The sequence below is a fragment of the Chiroxiphia lanceolata genome, chromosome 4 (genome assembly GCF_009829145.1).
Source record: "Chiroxiphia lanceolata isolate bChiLan1 chromosome 4, bChiLan1.pri, whole genome shotgun sequence".
Classification (NCBI taxonomy): domain Eukaryota; kingdom Metazoa; phylum Chordata; class Aves; order Passeriformes; family Pipridae; genus Chiroxiphia; species Chiroxiphia lanceolata.
Genome location: NC_045640.1, coordinates 37,396,471 through 37,420,396, shown reverse-complemented (window position 1 = coordinate 37,420,396; position 23,926 = coordinate 37,396,471). Strand labels below are relative to the sequence as shown.

The window sequence follows — 23,926 nt, the reverse complement described above, 5'->3', positions numbered from 1 at the left end:
TCTTGAATATTAGTTGAAAAGTATTGTATATCACAAATTTGCATAGGATTTACTGTAACATGATATGTACAAACTTTCTGATTTCCCTTATGGTTACATTAAGATTATTGAAGGATGACAGAAATTTCTTTAAGGAGCTCAGATTTTTCTCCTTAGTTAGTGTCTTCTCCATACTCTTCTTCACAGGGTACCCACATTATCTCATATTTGAATAATCAGACTGAGAATGTGCTAGGAGAAGCAGGATGAATAACCATGGACTTAGCTGGGTACAGCATCGTGTTTGATCCAAGTCAGGTAAGGTTAATCCTAATGCCATTCTCAGCTGCTTGCAGGTGGAGCAAAGCAGACTTGCAGAGATGAAGGCGGAATCCAGGCCCACCATGGGTTTGCCCAGTAGTAGTGATGTGTGGGTGAAGGAGATACCGGGAAAACGCTAGGAAAAAGTGAGCATGAAGCACAGCACCTGTGGAAACACTCTGGAGGCTGTACAGTGAGAGAAAGAACAGTATTGAACTTGTTAAAGAAAGACAGGGAAAAATATCTGCTCATGCACATACTTGCATATGTTAAATGCTGTCCTAAGTACTTTTGTGCTTAACATTTCTGTCTGGATGTTTGGAAGAGCTGTAGGGGAAAAAAAGAATAACACACTGAAGGCTCATAAAGAAAAGTCAAAGCTGCTATTATTTCGAAATGATCTTATCATTTGCACAAGTATGTGATGAATATGATAGAGTAAAATTCATGCCAATTCTTGTGTGAAAAAAATTTCACCTAATCATTGAATTTGCTCTTTTCCTTTAAGGATGGTATTAATATTACTGCAGCAGAGAGGTTTATTAAAAATAATGTATTTTATCAGACTATATGTTGTATGTGTGTGTGTATGTTATGAGAGATGAAAAATACAAGTGCTTAACTTTAACTACTACATTACAAAAACCCTTAACATGTCTCACATACAAACACCAGACCTTCCAGACTGCTCAACCTCAAATCCTGACTTTTTCCCTTCTGTTAGTGAAAAACAACCTTGCTCCAGTGGGACCAGGATTATGTCTGCAGTGGTAGTCCTCTTCCGCATCATTCCATGAGTTGTTTTAAATGACACAAACTCTACCCCATTGTTCCATGCAGCTGCATATGTGACACATTCTGCTCTGCCATCATGTTACTCATGCTGGGAAGAGATCTTGAGAACACATGGCCAGATGACCAGTGACTTGGTCCTGCTGCGACAACTAAAGGGGACTTGCAGCTACAAGTTTTCCTCGGCCATCTGTTCCTTTAAGGAGAAATATGGTTTCGGACTGTCCAAAATCAGTATGTTCCAAGCAGTATTTGCCCTTTGTACCTTGTCAAAAACTCTCACTATTCCTTAAGCCCTAGTTCTGTGAGGCATATTTGTATATAATGCTTTAATTGAGGCATAGGTTTGGGGCCCAGCTTATTAGCTTACAGCTAGGGCTTACTAGGAAAGGAAAATCTTACATTTCCTTTTCCCCACCTTGCTTTTTCATTATCCTCATCCCTCTTTCCAGGCATGTGGTACATCACCACTCTGTGACGTTAGTGAGATCTCCCCTTCTCAGAAGCGGTAGTTTCATGTTGCTTCAGTTTGAATTCAAATTATGTCACAAGGAACAACATGTCACAAGGAAGAAGCAAATAATGAAAGGAGAATACAAATATGAATTAAACACCTTTATGAGGTATTCCTGCCTAACACATTGTTTCATATTTCAGAAGATAGCATCGAATGAGGTTTTCAACACTGCCTTCTTGGTAAAGGTTTACATCTGCTTAGTCAGTTCAAGCCAGTCAGCTGACGAACTGACAATTTTCCTCTGCGTCTAACCATGTGACTTAGTTTATTAGTCAAAAAAAAATTATACCAAAGTTGTGAGGGTGTGATTGTATATCCAAATTAAACTTGCTGAATTATAAAATTCCAGGAATTAATTTGCATGTTTAACAGGAACATTTATTTGTCAAGGATAAATTTGTTTCCCGATGAGATTTTTTCTTAAATTAATATTTATCCTTAAGAAGAAATACATGTGAATAAATCTGTTTAAAAAAAATGCAGGACTTACAGTCTCAAAGACCAAAATATTCTTTATTAACCCCAGGAAAGTGATTCATGCATAAATATCCTTTTCCTGGACAACTGAGGAGAAAAATATTTAGAGCTTTTGGAAAACCTAGCTCTTATCATCACTTTTCTGGCTTACACAGCATTTCTGACTTGAGTAACTCAACATGCAGAAGCATAGGATATTCACACAAGTCTCTAGTTTGTTTGGTTTTGGGGTTTTTTTAAATAAATCCTAAAGGAGATACACCCACCCACAAACCACCCCTTTCAGCCACAAGAAGTTCAGCAATGCCAATTCAAAGATCAACTAAAATGATCTTCCCTGGTACTCACATTTATCTGACTAGGCTCTAGTTGACTCAGGGAAAGAGTCCCCAGTAGCTTGTACAATGTGGGCAGAACCCTTTTCACAAGGTAAATTTCTCCTTGCAAATAGCTGCGAATGTGTTTAGACTACTGCAAGCCAGAGATGCTCCACTTCTCTACTAGTCACCACTCTCTTGCTGTGCCAGCAGAATCACTTACCTGTCATTGTCATTGCTAACAACCGTTAAACACAGAAGTAACCCTCTGATGTGTTGGGATCCTCTGCAGGTACCTGAAAGAACAAGAAACTACAGTTGAAAACTCGAAATTCAGAAACTGCTGGAGTTTCTCCCTTTTATAAAATACAAGTTAGAAGAATTCATGTGGGACAGAAAGAGCTGTTACATATACTAAGTGCTTTGAACTTGTTCTTTTTAATTGATAGCTGCCTCTAAAATGGAGGCAGTGCTGAAACGTGATATCACCTGGAGACATAAATTGGCTTGCTGCTTAACTATATATATATGTGGAGTTTCTGTGCAACTCAATGAAAATGTTGCTTTTTTTTAAGAGAGTTCCTTTTCTCCTGGAATGAAATGTATTATAGTGTGCTCTTCTATGTTTTATAAATTGAGCTGTGTTCTTCAGAAGACTAGCTACATTAGCACTTGTGGTAACCCAGAACTGAATAATTGAAAAATGCATTGGATCTTGGATCTTGGTGATGTAAAAGACTCTATAAACTGTTGCCATTGATTATTATAGAAGTACACTACAGAAATATTCTGTCCTAAAATCTACTACGCCAAATGAAGGTGAATTGCAACTATGGTAATGTTCAACAAATCCTTACGATCAATCCAAACATAATAAAATTTAAATATTTGTACTATAATTAAGATTAATAATTGCATAGATTATTAAAAATAATTTATAGATATATTTCCAGTTATAGGTTAAATCCTCTTACTTTAGCTCCTGTGACAAAAAAAATACTATTGTTAACTATTTAGAATTATTAAATTAACAAATAATTTCAGTGCCTCCTGCTTTTAACTATACCGTGTAACTATATGTTACATTGGCTTCAAGAATAAGGCTGGCTTAAAAATTCCCTTTCTCACTACCCTTGGTGCAAACACTCAGCCCCACGTTTGCAGTGCACTGTTCTATTACCTGAGTCATGCTGATTGAATGTTTTATGTGCTTGTGCTGGAAGCAGAAACGCTGATATGATCCTGCCGAGGGAGAAAATAACCTTATTCAAAAAAAAGGAGGTGATGTGAGTGGGGGAAAATGAGTGGGAAGGATTTCTACCTGAAATAACTTTTTGGATCTGTTTTGTAACATGCTATAAGCACTATTGATGGGGCATAGTAAACTGAAGAAAATGCAGAACTGAGTACCTAGGGTTGGAAACTTCTTAAACTGAATTTTTCATTTAACTGCATCCTTTTGTGCAGCATAAACCTGCACCAAACAGATTGATCTACAATGGGTTTTCTTGTTTCTGAAAAGCACAATAGTCAGAGGTTTAGATTAAGCACAGAAGAGTCTATAGAAATCAAGATCCATGCAGACTACCTCAGGAAAAATCAGCTTAGGGTGTCAACAAACAGAGAAGAGTCTGGAATAAACCAAATATGCACAGACTTTGAAGTGAATCAGTTATGACTGATGTGCTGTGCTATGGGAAGTTCATCTCCTCCTTTGGCTTGTGCTGCTCCTGAAAAATTGTTTGCTATTATGGCACATGTTCTCACAGAAAGCACACAAAGAGCTACATAACAGCTAGTTTACCAAGAATAAACACATTGTGGAACTGTATTTTAAATAATTTTCTTTAGAGATATCACGTTAGTTGGCACAGCTATAGATTTCTCTTAACCATTTAAATTACTTTACATGCACATAACAGTATTGTTATCAAGGTTTCACAGTATTAGCTACTGTAACATCCTGGAATCATTATCCTCAGCAACATTCAAACCGATGTCAGATCAGCTTCTGTTGAGCTGTTCCAAACGACACTGCAGTAATGTTGTGCCCAGTTGTTCTTTTGACTGATTTGTTAAAAATATAAGAATGGTTCATGCTACCTGGCTTGTCCTAGACCGTAAAATTCTGCTCTGAGAAAATATTTTACTCTCTTATTCTTAGGATATATAATTTCTGACACTAAATTCTGATTAAGAGATATATCTGAAGCAATCTGCACAATAGCAAGGTTAATAGAAGGAGCAAGCTGCTTCCCTTTCGGGTTACAATGATTTGTTCAGTATAGGCAAAGAAAACTACACAAAGAATTAACAAGAACACAAAGTACACAAGTGTGTTTATTACATTTTTGCAAGCACTTTGTTCTACATTTCAAAAACGCCACCATCAAGCTGTTGGCACATTTATGTACAAAACAGATTAATTGTAATGCCTGCTACAAAGCATTCTTTGTGAAAATACAAACTCTAATACCAGAGAAGAGCCAAAAGCATTAACATCATTACATGAGTTTAAAAGACATAGTTTTAAAAATCAGCACAAACATTTTAAGACACAAAACTGAAACACTACAATATAGAATCCAAAAAGTGGTTTCTAATACTTTTTGCAGAACTGTAATACCGGTACTGCACATTATCAGAAAACTGTTGACCCTGTAGGACAGCCTAAGTGTAAAAAAAACCAAATCAAAACCAAAACCCCAAATCAAAAACACAACCAAAAAACCCCCAAAACAACCAAAAGAAAACAAAAAGAAAAAAAACTCAACCAACTAATACTACTTAATGCATTATCATGCCACAAGTAACTATAGTATTACCTTCTACTTACTACAAGAATTGTTAAAAATTACTGATGATGCATGACTAGTAATAGTACAAAGAAGAGTTTTACTCAATAAGTTTTATTAGAAATGCACTTACACTGAGAGAGAATTCACAATGGTCCAATAAGTGCACAAAACTACCTAAGATTCTTAACACTGACAAAAATGTCTTGTCAGGCTACATCACTTTAAAAGACACTTTACAGCATTCTTGTAGCATTAGAAATAGGCAAAATTAAAAAAAAAAAATCCACCAAATTTGGTCCAATAATATCGACTGTTCTTAAATAGGGTTTTTTGTTCTGTTTTTGATATAGGTAATTCTTTCAAATTAAGATGACCTATCTTTCTGATAACATTTTCCTATCAAAATAAAGGTTCAAATATATTGCTACACTTTCAAATAATAAGCTCTGTAGTGGTCTTTCACCTTACTTCAACATGATACAGGTAAACCATTATGTGTAGGAAAGCTAGAAGCCAAGCTATAACATTTACGGAAGTCTCCTTTAATGTATCTTTGACAGTTCAGACAGGTGCAATCCATTTAAATTTTTAAAGCAGGTAAAAAGACATCTGACTCCTATGGTCACTGTATTTTTGATATATTACTTTCATAAATGTAGCCAAGCAGTAATTTCTTACATCATCACATGAACAGCTCCAATTTAGCATAACCAGCATTGAATTAAAGAGAGATCATTCTGTAAAAAACTATGAATAACTATATCACTTAATTAACAGTTGTCTATATACCATAACTTTTTAACAGGTAGCCGTGGTATTGAATTCCTCCAAAAGGCAAGTGGCCATGCATTGTTAGCACCACGGACTGCATGCTCACAATACAAACAGGAATTATCACCCATGGAACTTGGAACAAGAGAATATTCTTTAAAAACATCAATAATAATACAATGTTAACAAAGATAAGAAGCACTTTTTTCTTTTTTTTTCCTTTTTTTTCCTTTTTTCGCTTTTTTTTTTCATTTTTTTTACCCACTATTACAAATTTAGAAATTGCACCTTTAAGTGTTTAAAACGTTCTTAGGACCTTCATTCAAGTTGATCAGGGTCCATCTGGCAGATTTTCCAAATATAAAGGAAAGTCATCAGAATGTTTTCTTTATATATTGTACACCATGTACAATGGTCCCTTTGAAGTATACCTGTAGTTAAAGTAGTTACTTAACTCAAAACTAAAAAGTATAAAAAGCTACTTTTTTTCCAAAAACATATAAGAAACGATGCAAAAGGTGTTATGCATAACACATACAAAGTGATTAAAAAAATCAAACACATAGTTGTATTTGACAATAGTTTAGTAACCTTGATCTATCAGAACTAATTAGCTTAAAAGGATTCAGGAAAGGCTATTTAGGAGCTCTGTGGTAGAGAATGGTCACACAAAGTAAGAACTAATTAAGAAACCAAGTGCTAGACAACCAAGAATTGTATGTAGGTGATATGTAAGTCACCCAAACTATCTTTTGTGAGAAGCACTTTCAATTGTTTTTAAAATGGTTGGATGGCCTTTAGTTAAACAACAAAGCATTCACATGTTAGGAAGTAAAACAAGGTTTCTCTTATGTGTAAGCGTTGAGCCGCTCTTTAGAGCGAGTAGAATGAATATCATGAAGCTCTTGTTCCTCCTTTGATTTAATATCCTCATATTTTTGCATTCTGCAAGCATCTTTCACATAGGCCCAGTTGGCAGACAAGACCATGAGATAATGGACCTGTAAGAGAGGTAACAGAGTTAGGAACCAATAGATCTAGTCAGAATAGAGCATGTTCAAACTTGAAAGTTATAGGCCAGAGACTGGGTTCTCATCTGCTGGAACTAGGCATTCTTATTCAACAAGTAGTACAGCACCATGATGGCAAACTCGAACTTCATTAATCCTCAGATTAGTCATCTCACAGCTGTTACTGTTATTATGACTAGTAGTTGGCAGCAAGGCTTGAAAAAAAATTTAAAAACTGAAAAATCAAGAAATCATCCCTGCATTAGTGTTACAGCTAGTCTGCAAATCTACGTATGAAAATACCTTCTGGTTATTTATTGGAGACTTTTCCCCATTGAATCACTATTTGTTAAAATAGTTCTTAAAATAGAAATATGTGCTTGACACATCTGTAGTCTTATAGTTAGATACCTAATACGATTACAGAAAGTTTTGCTTTTTATTTTTTGTTAAAGTTAGCATTGTCTTTCCATTTAGCCATGACTTACTTCTTTCAACTATAACTCTAGCTATTTATTTAACCAGCTAATTTGTGAAAAAATTGTCAGTAATTGAAAAATAAATTCAGGTAGGCAAAATGTGACAACTTATAGCTACAAAAAATTGGATGCACTGTTGACTTAGTATTCCTCCAGAAAATAAAAATGTTCAATAATGATATTCAACTGGTTTATGCTAGGACCCTCTGGACAGTTATGCCTTCCCTAGCAGGCTTTCAGACACTTTCTGATGAGATAATCTCTTAAATTTATGATAATCAACTGCCTCAGAGGCAGCGGATAATTTCCCAAAACCCAAAAGATTCCACCCCTCCCTAAGAAATCAAGAAGTTATACTGGTTTTCAATTAATTCAACTTCTGTTCATGTTGCACTGTTGTAGATATGAGCATCTTAGATTCATAGTAAATGAATGATCCATCTTAATAGGTTCTTTTTCTTTTGAAAATGCCAGTGTGGGCTTTTTTCACAAATGTTTGTCGGCAATTTTTGCCAATTAGTGCAGGTAAAAGTGCACTTGTTAATCTAGATAATTAAGATCAAGGAAAGCATTCTGAAGTCCTACAGCAGATAAAATATTTTCGGTATCTTTTTTGTTCTCATGTTTTATGGCAAGCACCAAATTAACCCTTATTTGAGCAATACAGACTGGCTTGAGGACCCACAAAATGAAAAGAAATTGTTCAGAGAATCTGTCCTCCTGGAAAAAGAGTACAGAGAGTGTTTCTACATATCTTTAGGAGTTTCTTAATATCTATACTAGAGTATTAGCAGCACAGCCTGTGAAGATAGTACAAGTGTTGTATATGGCAGCAATTAATGTGTCTCTGTGACACTTTCTGGTGATAATTTAGCACACAAGAAAAAGAAACACCTTCTATCTAACTCAGCTGTTCCAAAAGCTTTCACCATGAGTAGTTTCTGGATCAGGTATTTCTAGATAAAATGAGAGGCCCTAATGCTGCATCACTATGCTAAATAAAATGCCTTAAATTTCCTCCGTAGTAAAACTCTTGAGAAAAATCAAAAGAAATAGGCAAGTAATTCTAATTCTGTCATCTCAGACAATTACAATTTGCATCTAATGGAAATATGAGTGCTGGTCCTCTGAGGGCAAGATTTCAAATAAAAAATACTATCTGAACCTCAAACACATTGTAGGCATGAGAATCCTAAAAGTGGGGGGTATTTGAGCAGTGTACTCACATCTTCCTGACCTTTTAAAACACATCTACCAGAAAACCTTGCAACTGAAGAATGTGTGATGAAAACGGGACGATGCAGGCGCATTTCTTATCCTCACAAAATATTTGGTAATCACTCAGTAAGATACAAATTTAACCCAAATATCTTGCAGTATCACTTGTCATTTTTCTTTTTTTTTTATTAGAAAAAAAGGACAAACCATTTTGAAGGTGCATTGGCCACAGTTTGACCTTCATTAAACTCCCATTCTTTGCCCATACCTTCCTTTAAAGTTACTAAACCAAACTGCTAGAAAAACCATTGAAAACTCTTGGAGTTCACATTCACTGTAAGTAGGAAGACTTTCCTGGAAACAACTACTTTAGCTCATGTAATCTCAAATACATATCAAAGTTTTATAATGACGTATACATTGAACAGTCCTGCCACCTCTGTTTTTTTGTTTAACACCAAGTTCCTAGATAACATTACCACACTGAGGAGGTCATCTCTAAGTGGCTGTCTAATTGCACTTCACAATCCATGACCTGAATAGCCTGAAGCCCGTGGGATCCCCATCAAGGCTTATTTAAATTGAAGCTGGGCAGCTTCCACAGTCTGCCCCAGGATGTTTCTATTACAGACATGCAAGACAGTGCAGGGTCTTTCCACACCTATGGAACGTTCCTCCTTAGATTCCCTCATAAGGTGAAGGTTGGCTTCAACCTTCTCAAACTAGAATTGCAGCTAGGACAGGAGGGTTCTTGTTTTGTTTTGTTATGTTTTTCCATTCAGGACACTTCAATACTTCTGCAGGACCAAAGTCTAAATAACTTTTTTCCTGTCTTTGTATGCATCTACTATCATGCAGAAGAGCACAATTATACTGGGGACAGAGACTAGACCACTTTTTTTCCCTTGTTCCTGCTTCAGGAGAATTCATTGCATCTCCATCTTACAGGACTTCTGTGTAAGTCCAGACAAAATAGTACTGCTCACTTTTTGAAAAGGGAAATGATGCGTCTCATAATTAAGTTTTTCTGTAGTGATTTTGGGAAAACATCACAGGTAGGATGGATACTGGTTTTACAATGAACTCTTTGAAATGTTAGATTTTACATTTAAACAACTTCTGTCTTCTATCAGACACAAGATTGAAAACAGCAAAATTAATACATATTACTGCAATGATCTTTTCTGTAACCATTTATTATCCATTCAGACATAAGAAAGAACAGTACTTTTCAGAATCATACAATGTACAAATTATATATGATTCAAAATCCTGGCTATTTTTTCCATGATCAAGATCATAAAAAGCATTTACAACATAAATAATTCTTTCAGGGGTTTTTGTTTTTTTTCATCTTGGCCTGATGTCTAAGAATAATAAATTTTCAAAGCAAACTATTTGACATCTTCTTTTGCTACAAAATAAAGCTTTCCCTGACACATACGGTAAAAAATATGAGGTTTTCTATACATCAGTCCGAACACATAAGACAATTCTCCTTTTGAACCCCAAACCAGCATTCTTCTTTGCAGACTAAATATTAATATACATATACAAATCTGAGCACAAGAGAGAGGTTAAATAGTAGATATGGGGAAATTGTGACTTGTGACTAAATGTTTTTTCAAGTATTAACAATTTTTGTTGTGGATTTCCAATAAAAAACTACATTTTTTTAAAATATGTTTTTAAGATACAGTTTTATGAGAATTATTCTGGGGAGAGACGGCCTTAACATTTATGAACAAGCTGATTCTTTGGTGAATTTCGTAGAATCATATTGGCATTAAAGAGTTCAAGAAATCTCCAAATATCAAATAATCTGGCACTTGCAAATGTCTACAAATCCAGAAGTGAGGATACAGCAGAGTATATTGATGTCATGACTTAAAATGTCATTTCAGAGAGCAGATTTTATCAACTCGGTTATTCAGTAGTCTCACTGATGATGCACTACTATTAACGGCTGGCCATAAATACAATACACTCACCACTTTAATCAGATGGACATAATCTAGCTTAAAGTAACTGTTTGCAAGAAATGTTTTAAGAGGGTATAAATTTCACAAGCTTTCTTATTTGTAAAGGATTGGTATTTTAATCTAATTTTTCTGTTAAGGCTTGTTGAATTTCACAGACATGGAGATCTGCTGCTGTTCTGGATATACAGAAACATTATCAATTCATATTTTTGATTATTCTTGCAACAGCATATATAGTGAAAGGCATTAATTCTCCACTTACTTAAATGACTTCTGCACACTTTGTTCTGTGCCCTAGCCCACTGCTGATACATTACCTCCATCTACTAATTTGAGTATGGATATTGGGGGGGAAAAAAAGGATTTTTTTTCTTCTTCCTAGATGAGATATTTAGGACAAAAATTCATTTTTTTCTCCTTTAAATTACTTTTTCCTTGGGAAAGCAAACTTCCCTAAAGGAAGAACCTGTTAATACCTGCATGTGCAATCACAAAATTCTGAATTTTCCCTCATATCCTGTCCCTTGTAATTGGGCTATTGTGTCAAGTGTGAAGCACACTACTCAATCTATAAATGTGGTCTGGTATGCTGGATTTAGAAATTATCACCATCAAAGAGTGAAATGTGCTAGTCTTCACCAGGTACCTAAGAGATCACAGTGATGGGTTAAAAGCAAAAAATACAAACACAAAATTGAAATATATATAACATGGCTGCAAAAATTAAATAAAACTTATATCTACCAGCATTGGGACACTACACAACTTAGTAGCACTTAGAACATTAATTTATATTGTTTTCGAAACAGTGTTATTGTGGCCGCTCTGTGCAGTCACAGAATCCAATAGAAAGCACACTTGGGTATGGGTAACACTTAAAAAATATGTGAATAAATATGCAGCATCAAAGTGAATTCCTAGGGGATTTGTTCTTTGTGCAACACATCTATGGCATCTTTGATATGGTGAGCTTTGAAGGGTGTTTTTTAAAAGTTCATTGAAAGTATCATGTATTTAAACTATGTGGTTCAATGTACTACTTAATTTCCTTTCACTGAGGATGTGTTCCTTTTCATTGAATATCTTTTGTTGGCTATTCTGACTCAAAACTCTTCTTTGAAATGCAGAATTTTTATCTGAACAAAATAGTATTTGATAATTACCACTGATATAATTAAAAACAATAATGCAATGGAAAACTAATGATCTCCTGGATAAACTTTCCTGATACTAATGATATATTATAATAATAGCTATGTGGTCACAATTTTTGCAGCTGTAATGAGACTGTAAAAGATTGGAATGAGCTGTAAAAGATTGGAAAATCAATTAAATTATTAATATGAAATGTATTCTACTAATATAATTATTATTTGTGGTCTTGAAACAAAAATTACATTAAAATATCTATTTTTAGTTTAGCTATCCTTGCTATATTGGCAGGCTGTCATGTAATACTGATAAAAAAGAAGGGAAGAACAAAAAAGTATCAATAATATTACAGGAACACTAGATTCATTGAATATTCTCTGACTGTCCCTTTTTATAAATGTAATTCTGAGGATAACAAAAAAATCATGGCCCTAGGATTCAACAGAAAATTACTAGTATAAGTACTATATAGTAATCACCACCAACAACACTTTTCTTATGAATGCATCAGTACCGTGTAATAGTTATTTTTCATTTTCCATTCCAGTGTGCATAATACAAAGCTACAGTGGTACAGAATCACGAGTCTAAAAATATCTCTATGTTTAAGCAGATACAGCAGACAAAAGGCTGAAGAGCAGGGTAATAGCTTTTACACTTTTTTGTCAGTGGCACATTCTCATTGACAAAATGTCATCAAATTTAAACTAATCTTCATTATAAAGAAGCAAAAAATTTAGACTTGACAGAAAAAAACCCACAACATTCACATATATTCACAGAACTGACAAAAATATTCTGCTCCTAAAATAGCATCACAAATCATAAAAGTATAATACTATGGTCATGAGGCAGACGTGAATTCAAATACTTGTATGAACACAGCAAGAGAATAATAAAAATTCTTAGCATGTACTTACAGGTGGTTTTTTATTTAAAAAACTAATAATGATATTCTACTTCAAAGGGAAATCATCAATATATTAAAAAAAAAGAAAAAGATAAAGAGTATTAAATTACAGAATTATATTTTAGTAATAGCATTCAGTGATAGTACGGAAATGGAGCAGCTGATCCTCATTCAGAATCAGAATGTATTAGCATTTCAGGAGTAGAGTATTGGTCAGCTTACCATAGCAATGACTGCTGCTCCAGCTCCAGCAAGTGCCACAATGAACAAGTGGAATGTCATATTTAGCTGCAAAGGGAGACAAAGAAAGGGACTTTCATGACTGTACACTAAACAGAAACTGAACAAAAGTCAGAATAACGTAGTGCAAATAATTACCTTCCTGGTGCCTGACTATTTCCAAGAAATTAACATGTACATCACTACATAATGCTTGTTTTTGTTACAATACTCATATTGGAGACAAAACATTACTCTATTTAAAAACATACCATTTAAATAATAAAATATTAAGAAAACTATTTAAAAATAAACACTACAACATTTTTTTTTGTTACAATATTACCCTACAGATTTATGTTTGTGGTGGCCTCTCTAGAGCGGAGCCAGCCTAAGAAAAACCCATTTTCCCTTTGTTAGCAATAGCTTTCTATCTTCGTATGTTGATCTACTTTACTCCCAAATTTGCTGATCGAATTTGTTCGTAGTGATACGATATAAACCAGATTACTTGCATAATCCAAATTAACCACCTTCCTCACCTCATCCCAAATCAAATGATTACATCTGTTTTTAATTTCAGTGACCTGGTTTACACAGCAGCCACAGAGAAGAGTTGCACTGGAAGAGTTGCATTGTATTAGGTGCCAAAAGGTATAAGGGCAGATTGTGCACCTCCACTCAAAGATTTGTTCAAATATAGTAAGACCCAGTGAAACATTTAGCAAAGCACCCTTTGACTTCAGAGGGATCAACATTTTAGCCTCTCTTTGTTTTAGGTAGATGTAATTTTGCTTTGTCCCTCCTTCATCTTTTATAATTTAAAAAAACCCCAGAAACCTCAGCTGCACTGAAACAGGTGGCATTTGCCCAAGGGAAAAACTACAAAGAAAAGTGTACTGTTACCACCCTAACACACTACAAGGTCTGGCCAAATCCATTTGAAATCTTTACTCTCTTGTCACAACTGTAATAAGATCTTCAATCAGTGATTCAACATAAAGATTATTCATTGTGCAGCAGGTGTGTTAGTTTTCACAAATATCTCAGTAACAAAGTACATGATAATGGAATTATTAAAAATCCCAAACAAACAAACCATAAGTGTATTTAGAAAACAAATGGCTGCAGAAATTGCTCTGACTAAATTTGGTATTTGGCAAAAGACTGTAGTTTTCACTGTGATTTTATTCATCACCATAAGTATAACTAGAATATTAACAGTAAGAAAAAAAACATCAGCTCCTTCCTACTATAACATATACGACGGATTTACCAAAAATGTTATCATACTTATTCACCTCATTAGAGTCGCACATCTTGATGAAACTTTCTGATGAGGTGCAAACCTTCTTTTCCTCCCCAATAGTTACAATACCTGAAGAAGAATAAATATTCACATTATTAATATTCCTATTATATATATACTTATTTCATATGAGAAAAGCTAAGAAATACAAATTTTAGGCTTCTTTGAAGAACTTATTTTAACATTCAAAATCTGATTTTTTTTGACAATCAGGGGTATGGAGCAACTCTCCTGTGAAGACAGGCTGAGACACTTGGGATTGTATAGCCTGGAGAAGAGAAGGCTCTGGGGAGACCTTACAGCACCCTTGCAGTAACTAAAAGGGGCCGACGAGAGACAGAGAATGACTTTAGACAAGTGCATGTGGTAATAGAACAAGACTAAGGGCTTAAACTGAAAGAGGGTAGAGTTTAGATTAGATGTAGGGAAGAAATTCCTTATCGTGAGTGTTGAGGCACTGGACCATGTTTCCATGAGAAGCGGTGGATGACCTAATCCTGGAAGTCTTGAAGACCAGATCAGATGGAATCTTGAGGAACCTGATCTAGAGGAAGGTGTCCCTGCCCATGGTTGGGGGTTGGAACAAGATGATCTTTAAGGTCTCTTCCAACACAAAATATTCTAGGATTCTATGATAATTTCAGCCACAGAGCTACCACACCATCTATTTAGTAAAAGCCCTAGTAAAAAATATGTGAGTAATAATTTTTCAGGCATTTTTAAAAATACCTTAATTCTTCATTTTTATCAGTATATACACTTACCATGTTCACATTCCCTACCCTCATGTGGAGAAATTTGCTGTATATTTTTTTCAGACATGTTGATCAGGTACAAAGCTGCTTTCACAAGTTATAAAATAGCATTATCCAAATATACACTTTATTGTAATGATAGTTTCTCTATCAGCAAGAATAAGTAGAATCTGCTACCTTGCTTCCTTTAGTTAATGTCCAGATAATAAAGACTAGTTTGAAGAAAACTGTAATAACTCAATTATCATGAAAAATGTACTGTTCTTTCCTATCAATAATCAGTGGGTTTTGCACTGAATCTATAAGAAACAGGTACATTATACCCACTTTATACGTTAGTGTTCTATACACATTTTAAGTACAATTAATAAAAAAATAGGCATGAATATTAACAAAATAAAAAAAAATACTCTCGATGGGACCTATACAGATAATGACTTTCTCAACTCATCTGTCATACAGTGTAGGGAAAAAAACCCAAAAAATAAAAAACCCAACTTTTTTTCCCCTCATGAAAGCAATAATGTCAAATATTTTATTTCAGGTTAATTGGAATCTTTACTGTGAATGAAACTGTTTCATGCCCAATCAACACAGTCTCTTTTATATATCAAAATAACAATTAAAATCTACTGTGATTTTATATTAGACTGAGGCAATGAAAGAAAAACAAGGAACTGCCTAATGATAGTAAGATTTCCCAAAGTTCTGTGGGTAGAGAAAACATTGAGGCCAGAACATCTAGAATTAAATCAGTCTTGTGGAAGAGAGGAATTGAATCACCATTACCCACACAAGCATTCTCAGACTTTTTAAGATTCAAATCCCTTTTTATCCAAATTTCCCATCCCCTCAAAACACATGTATGTGTATATTCCTCACGCTATTCTAACCTCCACCATTCAGGTTTTAGCCCCACTCTCTCTCTCTCATTCTTTCTCTCTCTCTCTCTCTTTCTCTACCAACCTCTTAAACTGTTACAAATTGTATTGTCATTCCTCATCAAAACTTTTGAAAACAATGAACCTTGTCCTCTCCCAGTTCACCTCTGCAGAGACAGATAATACCCAAGGACCTCACATCTCCATGTCAGTGTCCTACCACAAGATTTAAGAGTCATTCTTCAGGTAAATGACTAATTTAGCATTTTAGTTAAGCTCCAGCAATCTCAAAAGAGGACACTAAACAAAAGCCCCAAACCAAATTTTCAGTACTCTGGGAAGACGGACAAGGCTGACTCAATTTTATCAAGTCTGGAAACGCAGTTCATCTCTCATACACTGCCTTGACTAGTGGGTAAAAGGATAGAAAGAGATGCTTTACAATTTTGTTAAATCTTGCTTTATATTCAGTGTTCTTCTTTCACATACCATACTGGCGAAGATCCAAGCAGAGATTAGCTCCATCCACTACAGTGGCATTTCGGCAAATGGTCCACAGGTTGAAGTACATGTAAACAGGCAGAGAAGTGAAAGCTGTAACGCCAAGCCAGGCCAACATAAAGATGTATGTCAGCATAATAAACTGCAGTAGAAAAGGGAAAAACAAAACCAGTGGTGAGTCAGAACTTAACTGATACTCCATTGCATAAAAAGGAACCAAAGAGAAGTAACAAATGCATTTCTGACTGGTTTGGTCAGTTTCTGTCCTTACTGGAAAGCCAACTGACTAAACAGAGAAAGTGATAGCAAAGTCTATAACAAATATACAGTATCTTACAGTAGACTTTTTTGTGTCTTATTTGCTTGATATAATGGAAATTCTATTTCATCCATTGCAGGGAATATAGTCAACACAAATAAGTACTGTTCTGTACATGCTCTTTGTTTTTGTTTGTTTTGTTGTTGTTCTTTTACTGTTTTCTTTTTCCTCTCCATATTACAGTGTTAAAGCTAATGAAAAATCTTCTGGTTCATTCTCAGGCACTCATTTACAAATAAGTTCTTGGAAAATTACTTAGAAATGTAGATTCTCTTCAGGGCTATGAATTTTCGACTAAAGTGCTAAATCTCAGTTTATTATCAAGCTAAAGAATTGCACGCATTTTTTTCTAAGGCAGGAGCAAGAAATAAGAAAGAAGACTACCTCAGTACAGACTTTAAATTCTCATTTGCCTATATTCTAGAAGTATTTTAAAAGTAAAACCAGCAACCTAGCTTATATTCTATGGGTTTGTCAAAACCAAGTAAGTCTGAAGCCTTACTTTTGAGCCTTCTAGAATTCGTGAAACAAGTAATATTTAATAAATTTAGTATATCTCTTAGTGTAGCACATCCATAATAATTTAATGAAGTCCTAAATCTTTTATATTAGTTACACTACTGAAATGTAATAACTGTTTTTATGACTGGGCTCCACACAGATTTGAGAATCCTCCTATTGTGTGATTATCACCAAATGGAGGAAAAAGATCAGTCTTATGATGAGAATTAAAATTCCTATTTAATATCTTTTTACTTTCTGATCTGTAGTAAGGATAAAACTCCCTGTAGCTTTGCTTACTTAGGAAGCCTGCCGAAATAATACAAAGCATTGGTATAGCAAAGTGGGGAAAAAATTAGAGCTTATTAGCCTCTAAAAAAATCTGCCTTGGGCACAAAATAATAGCAGGAGAAAACTGTCAGATGATAACTGCCTTCTCAGAGAGAATTGCCTGATTGTATATGGAAGGGATTCTTTTTTAAAAAAAGAATCTGATTGGTTATCTCAGAAAAAAGTGGCTCAAGTGATGATTTCATTTTAAAAACATATTTTAGAAAAGGAAGAACTTCAGTTTTCCTCTTTCAGTCACTTCCAACTGAAGAGCCAGTGACCAATTGCATGTTAAATTTCATGGCATAACACCAAGAAGACAGAAGGAAAAAAATACAGAAACTTCCTTTGTTTTGAGTAACCACTGATATCAGTAAAGCAAATCACAGAAATGTGATCTGGGCAGTGATATATTTCCTGCTGCAAGGACAGGAAGAAAAAGGTTAAATTTGCACATTTATAAATTCTTGTTAGAATTGAATGAAATTGTGAATACTAAAAAACAAACAAACAAACAAACAAAAACCAAAAAACACTGGAAAGACTAAAGTCTTTTTTTAGATAATTTTCTCTGCTATTACAATCTTCCGTCTTTGCTCTAGAGAACTTATAAGGAATACTTAAGGACTCTGTTCACTCCAGGAATTAAATTCAGAATTCAATCTCCTGAGATTCAAAGGGATCTTTCTCCTTTGAAGTAGCATTCTGCTATGTGACAAGCCGAAGATTTCTGAAACAGCATCTTAAAGAGGTATCATAGTTTGTTCTTTAGTATACTATCTATTGTGTTTATAGTGAAAATTATTTTCTCTGATCAGTTTGATTTTCACTCTAAGAAAACTCAAAATAAACTGGAAGTGATAGTGAAATTCATCTACTAAATCATGAAGATAAAAATTCACTATTTGATACTCAGTTCACATTGCCGAAAAATAGCTAAAGTGAATAATTATTTGAACAAACAAATCTTTATCCTCTGTAGTGGTTATAATCTTGTACCAACACCAAGGCTGGTAAAACCTTCTTGCCAGATTATGTAAACCTTTCAGTGCCAGTAATGGCTTTCCTGAATGAATTATTATTATGAATTATTAAAGTAGGCAAATCATGAACCTTCTGGAAAGATTTCTTTTTAAAAAAAACAGATCAATGTTCAGGAAGTAGATATTTCAAAGTGTATTCTGAAATGGTATGTATGCAGCACAACAGCTTTCATGGTGGTCATAGCTGGTTTAAATCCTGTTTCCACAGAAAACATTACCCAAATCCTATCTATTTTAATAAGATCAAGATTTCAGTTACTGCTTTATTTTTTCCTTCCTCCTTTCTAATTTATGGGTACTTGTCCCATGAAAAGCACATTCATTAAATTTCAAACACTGTTCTTGTTTTAGTTTTGTTATAAATATTTTAGTACCCCTGAAGAAACATTGTATGATGGCTTCAGTGACCCTAGGGATAGAGACAGTGAAATCATATCTAGAAGGTACTGTTACTACAGAGAGACATGGACTGAAATGGAAACAAACTTCATTCATTTTATTTTATGAAGACACTACTGCTTACAAGAAAAATAATACAGAAACATAACAACATATTAAGAAGTGCCCAAATAAAATTTAATTCTAGAAAACTCATGTTGTCATGTAATTTTACCTTTGTTCCAAAGCACTCAGTACTTACTTTTACACTTCCTCTCAATCTAATGATATAGCTATTTTATATGAACTGCCTGACATGAGCTCTTGTAAAAAGATGTACACATCATTGCGTTTATATTTCATCTAGATTTATTATCCTATGCTCATTCACACACACACACAAAATGTTTACTTCCAGCTAGATGATCTAAGAGGTTCCTTCCAAATCTCTTCACAGCCTCAGAAATTCCTTTTGACAGTTTTTGCCAGAAATCAAAACTGCATCTAAAGAGATCATGTACCTCCATCCTGCCCAAAGCCTATTGTGCTTCATTATGAAACCCTGTCAGTGCTGGACATCACCTAAGATGAGCCCAGGGTTAGCCTGGCTTTCTCTTATGTAATACTGGGAAGCAGAGCAGCTGACCTCCACAGTGCATTGTGTGGTTGTGTTTCTGGGTGCATTTTTCCAGCTGCATGTCAGAGCAAGGCCCTGTGTACCATTTGATGGCCACTCAGACCATGAATGGAAAGAGCTTTTCAATTTCTTCCTGAATTGCCCTGTCTCTCAAACATCTCATTCACTTTCAATTGCCCATATATTTGATTTTAATATTAACAAAAACTTTTTAACTTTAGCACTTTGCCCAGTTTCAAGTTCATAAGCGACCTTGGCTTTGAAGCCTTCTGCCTCAGGGTTGTTCATTTTTCCTAGAAGAAATTTCTCTGAGTTAATGTTACTGTCTCCTTACCCAATGAGCATTCTGCATAAACACATTTACATACTCTTTTTAAATTATTCATTGCAGTTGCCACATATTTTCTCAAGTGCTGAAATTTGTCTTGATGTTGTACTGATAGAGTGCACGGTTCTTTCTTCAGTTTACAGGAAGTCAGATTTAAAAGTACTAATATGTATTCCTACCTCAGACCTATTGTTTATTTGCATTCAATTTTTTATAATGTAGGATTCGGACTAGTACCTTACATCTACAGTCCAGACTAAGTAACCTCCTTTTATCAATAAACTTTTACAACAGATTAGTATAAAGATTAGATATTTTGTTCCTGTTCATCATCTGTATTATTACACAGCAGGTGTTTAGTTCTCACTTTTGATAGGTTCAGAATTCATCCAGCAGACTTTTGCAAGATTTTGCATTTTTAAAGAATGATCTCTACATAAATACTTTACCTTCTTCCCAATGTTTATTTGCAACATTATCTTAAATGTGGAATTCCCCATATGCAAATATGAAAGAGAGTAAGTAGGAAACTTTCTGAATTCCTCTGGAAAATATTTTAACAATGCAGAAGCTAAAACAGCCTTTGCTCCTTAGTTTAAAGTGAACCAAAAATACTATGATTTATTTAAACCCAAATAAATCAGACACTGAAAAAATTACACAGATGTCTTTACACTCATTGATATATCAATGTTACAATCATCCTTTGCCATCCTAACCAATCTCTCCTGGTATGCACAGACCCCCTTCTTACACACACAGTATAAAATCTAAATACGTTTAAGAAAGACTGTTGACTAGCTTACAAGAAAATGGTCTCTAACATTCTAATTTCTGTGCTAACTAGTATATCCAAATTCCTGCCTCATTCATCAAGAAAAGTAAAAGATGAAGCAAAATTTCAAATTATTGCATTTTACATACAATGTTGCTGGAAGAGACTGTTGTTCTGATATTACCACTATAATGCACTGTAAATCACAGAAAATACACACTTACAAAGTCTTTTCTGCTTGGTCTATAATATCACTGTCATTGCTAACAATCACTTGTTGGGCATTTATTATTGTCTCTTCAAAACATGTTCATTTCTCTCTCTCTCTAACATATTATACTCCCAGGCACAGCTCCAAGAGTCTTGTTGAAACATGGATAGATTTCATGGTATGCTATTACTGTCATATGGTTGATTCTTTTTGGCTTGCATTCAAGTCAACTGCTTAAAAAAAAAAAAAAGTCAATATTGGTCCCAATTTCTTTTCATAGGCTTCTTGGGTTTCATCCATATACTAAATACTATCAAAGTGTGACATTCCTTTGACAGTTAAAATCTATTATCAGAAAGTTATTAAATGCCAGAAAATTGAAATTCTATTTTATGGTACAGTTTTGTTTAGGGTTTTTTAAATATTTACCTTCTACAAATAGTTTAGATGGAAGAAAAACTGATTTTGTGAAAACTAGGAGCTTTCTAACCATTTAGATGCACATAAAAAGCTGGGTTACTTTCTGATTTACGCTGTTGATTTGTTGGTAGCAGTGGGAGAGAAGATTTCCACTGTCACCTCAGAAATAAAAAGAGAAGATTTTCTGACAAATTGATTTACTTTTTGAAATGTTTTGTAAAAAAATCCATGAAATATCAGTTGGAAGAAGATGGCTTAAGGCAAGACTAGATTTTCCCTGAAGATCATATAATTTGTCTGTTAGGTACTTCCTGAAAAACCAAATAGTCTAATTTTTCTTTTATTTCTGAATTTTCTTTAGAATGGTGACGGTTTTGTAGCATTGCGTTGCTTAAAGTTGTTAGCATTAGTTATTTTATATGTCCTTCAGGCAATAGTGTAATTTTTGTAGTCCAACAGGCTTCTGGAGCCCTACAGAAATTTATCTTTGGATCTTTACTGCTACTTAACAAAATCAGAACTTGCTATTTAATTTTGCAATCTTCCAGATAGGAATTACTTTTCTCAAAATGCATATATTTTCGCATTCTCAAAGTTATCCTCCTTGTTTTGGTTTTCTTTTTGGTGGTGTTTTTCTAACACTGTCTGAGAACATAGCTAAGCTATTGGCTTTGTACCTATCTGTAATGACAGATAAATAATCTGGCTTTAAAATTGCTTTTTTAAAAATGTGGAGTAGATATTAAATACTCCTTCTTCATGGGATCTGCAGACTATGGCCACACAACTATTCAATTCAAAGACATAAAATATGAAAAATCAGTTTCATCATGACCTACTCCCTGCCAATGTAGGCTGGTCCTAGTAGTAAATTTTCCAGGTATTTTGTTTCCAAATAGTTGATAACCTATTTAAGAAATCCTGATCCATACTGTAGTGGTCTTCAGTGGTGTGAAGTTTTCTATACACAGAAGATATAGCATTCAGCTGGGAAAAGACTCTACTATACAAATGGTTTACATTTTTCACATTGCCAAGATTGCGATTTTTGTTCAGGAAGTTTGCATGGATTGTACTTGGAAACAAGACAGTGAAGCTTAAACTAGAAAGCAGAAATAACACTTATAACTTCTCTACACAGATGTGTCACTCGAAGTTTATACTTGGCTGTCAAAAATATGAACATGAGCTCTTTCCTTATATATTTTTAATGGGGTTTGAGAAGCCTATAAGAGAATGAAGGTGCAGGGACCTTTCTTTCTCATTTGCTGTCTTGCCAAGCATTGAAAGTCAACAACAATAATCAGCCAAGGAATTCTAAAAATGTGACCTTTAAAAAGTCTTAAATAAAATGTAACTGCTCTGGGCAGCTTTTGGTTTACATCGGGAGTGCACCACCTCCTTCCTGGGCAATCAATGCCAAAAAATATTTACACAGATAAGTATGAGTTTATAAGACATCAATAGGAAGATGTATTTCATATGAACAAAGAACTGTTTACAGTTTCCATGGGTTTTGTAGACAGTAACTTTTAAGTGGGAGAACTGAAAAACAAGCAGGTTAGAAACCATTGAATAATGGATAATGATTACATCTTGCACCAAAAAAAATCATGAATTTATGATAATGTCACTGAAATTCAAAGGTTTGAATAAGTATAAAGAGAGTAAGATGTCTAGATGCACTGAAAAATAGTAAGGTAGACAGGTGCAAACAAGGATCAGGGAAAACAGTGATCATCTGATGAAGCATTCAAGTTAAAACTGAGAAAGATTATTTGAACATAGGGGAAATAAAGCTATCATCTTGAACAATATATGATGATCCATAATAGAAAGGTAAAGCCCATGGAGAAAGTGTAACAGCTCCCACTGTCAAGCACACTTTAGAAACGTGTGGCAGCACATTTTCAGAAAACAGTTTCATTAACAAAAGATATTTATTAACTGAGCTTACAAGCCAAGAAAAAATCTGCCCTTGATATGCAAGACACACAGCACAACCTGAAACAAAAACCTTTTCTCTGGTTTATTACTAACAATGACATTTCTGTCAGCAAGCAGCAAGACCAAGAGAAGCTACTGGTAAGGCATATAATAATGTCTGTCACACTCCTATATTAAAGGAAGCAATGGACACTGCAGTCCACAAAAGGACTGAATATACAATACATGGCAAGATATGTGAGAAAAAGAATGACTGGATGAAAGTATGATTTTATAAGTGCGATATCCCTGAGAAAATCTGGAAGTATACAATAAATAAAACCAAAAAATCCTGGGCAGATTAAAGAAGTAAGACAGAACAAAAGTAGAAATATATAACAAAATAGTTTCTGAGCTCACTGCAAAAAAATTCTCAAAGTATAACAAATAGAGAAAAAAAGCCCTTGTATTCTTTCTTCTTTTTAAGTAATCGTATGTATCTTAACAATGTAGTTGGAAGAGCAATGGCATAAAGATGTTTCTCTCAACCACTCAGCTGAACTCTGAAGTATTACTAGGGCTTGTCCTTCCTATTTCAAGAACAAGTGTAGAAGATTGCAAGGAACCCAGTCCTCCAGAGAAATTCTAACACTGGTTAGTGTTAGTTAGT

The 23,926-nt window shown here is 34.4% G+C and overlaps 1 protein-coding gene across 1 annotated transcript in view; it reads right to left on the bottom strand.

Moving 5' to 3' along the window:
- Positions 1-4,713: 4,713 nt before the first annotated feature.
- Positions 4,714-23,926, bottom strand: part of GPM6A (glycoprotein M6A) — a 117,913-nt gene continuing 98,700 nt past the window's right edge. Inside the window, exons 4-7 of the mRNA XM_032686280.1 lie at positions 16,377-16,530; positions 14,244-14,320; positions 12,946-13,011; positions 4,714-6,973 (exon numbers count right to left, since the gene is read on the bottom strand). Of these exons, the coding sequence (XP_032542171.1) occupies positions 6,821-6,973; positions 12,946-13,011; positions 14,244-14,320; positions 16,377-16,530 (450 nt within the window). The 3' untranslated portion in view covers positions 4,714-6,820. The remainder of the gene's footprint in view (positions 6,974-12,945; positions 13,012-14,243; positions 14,321-16,376; positions 16,531-23,926) is intronic.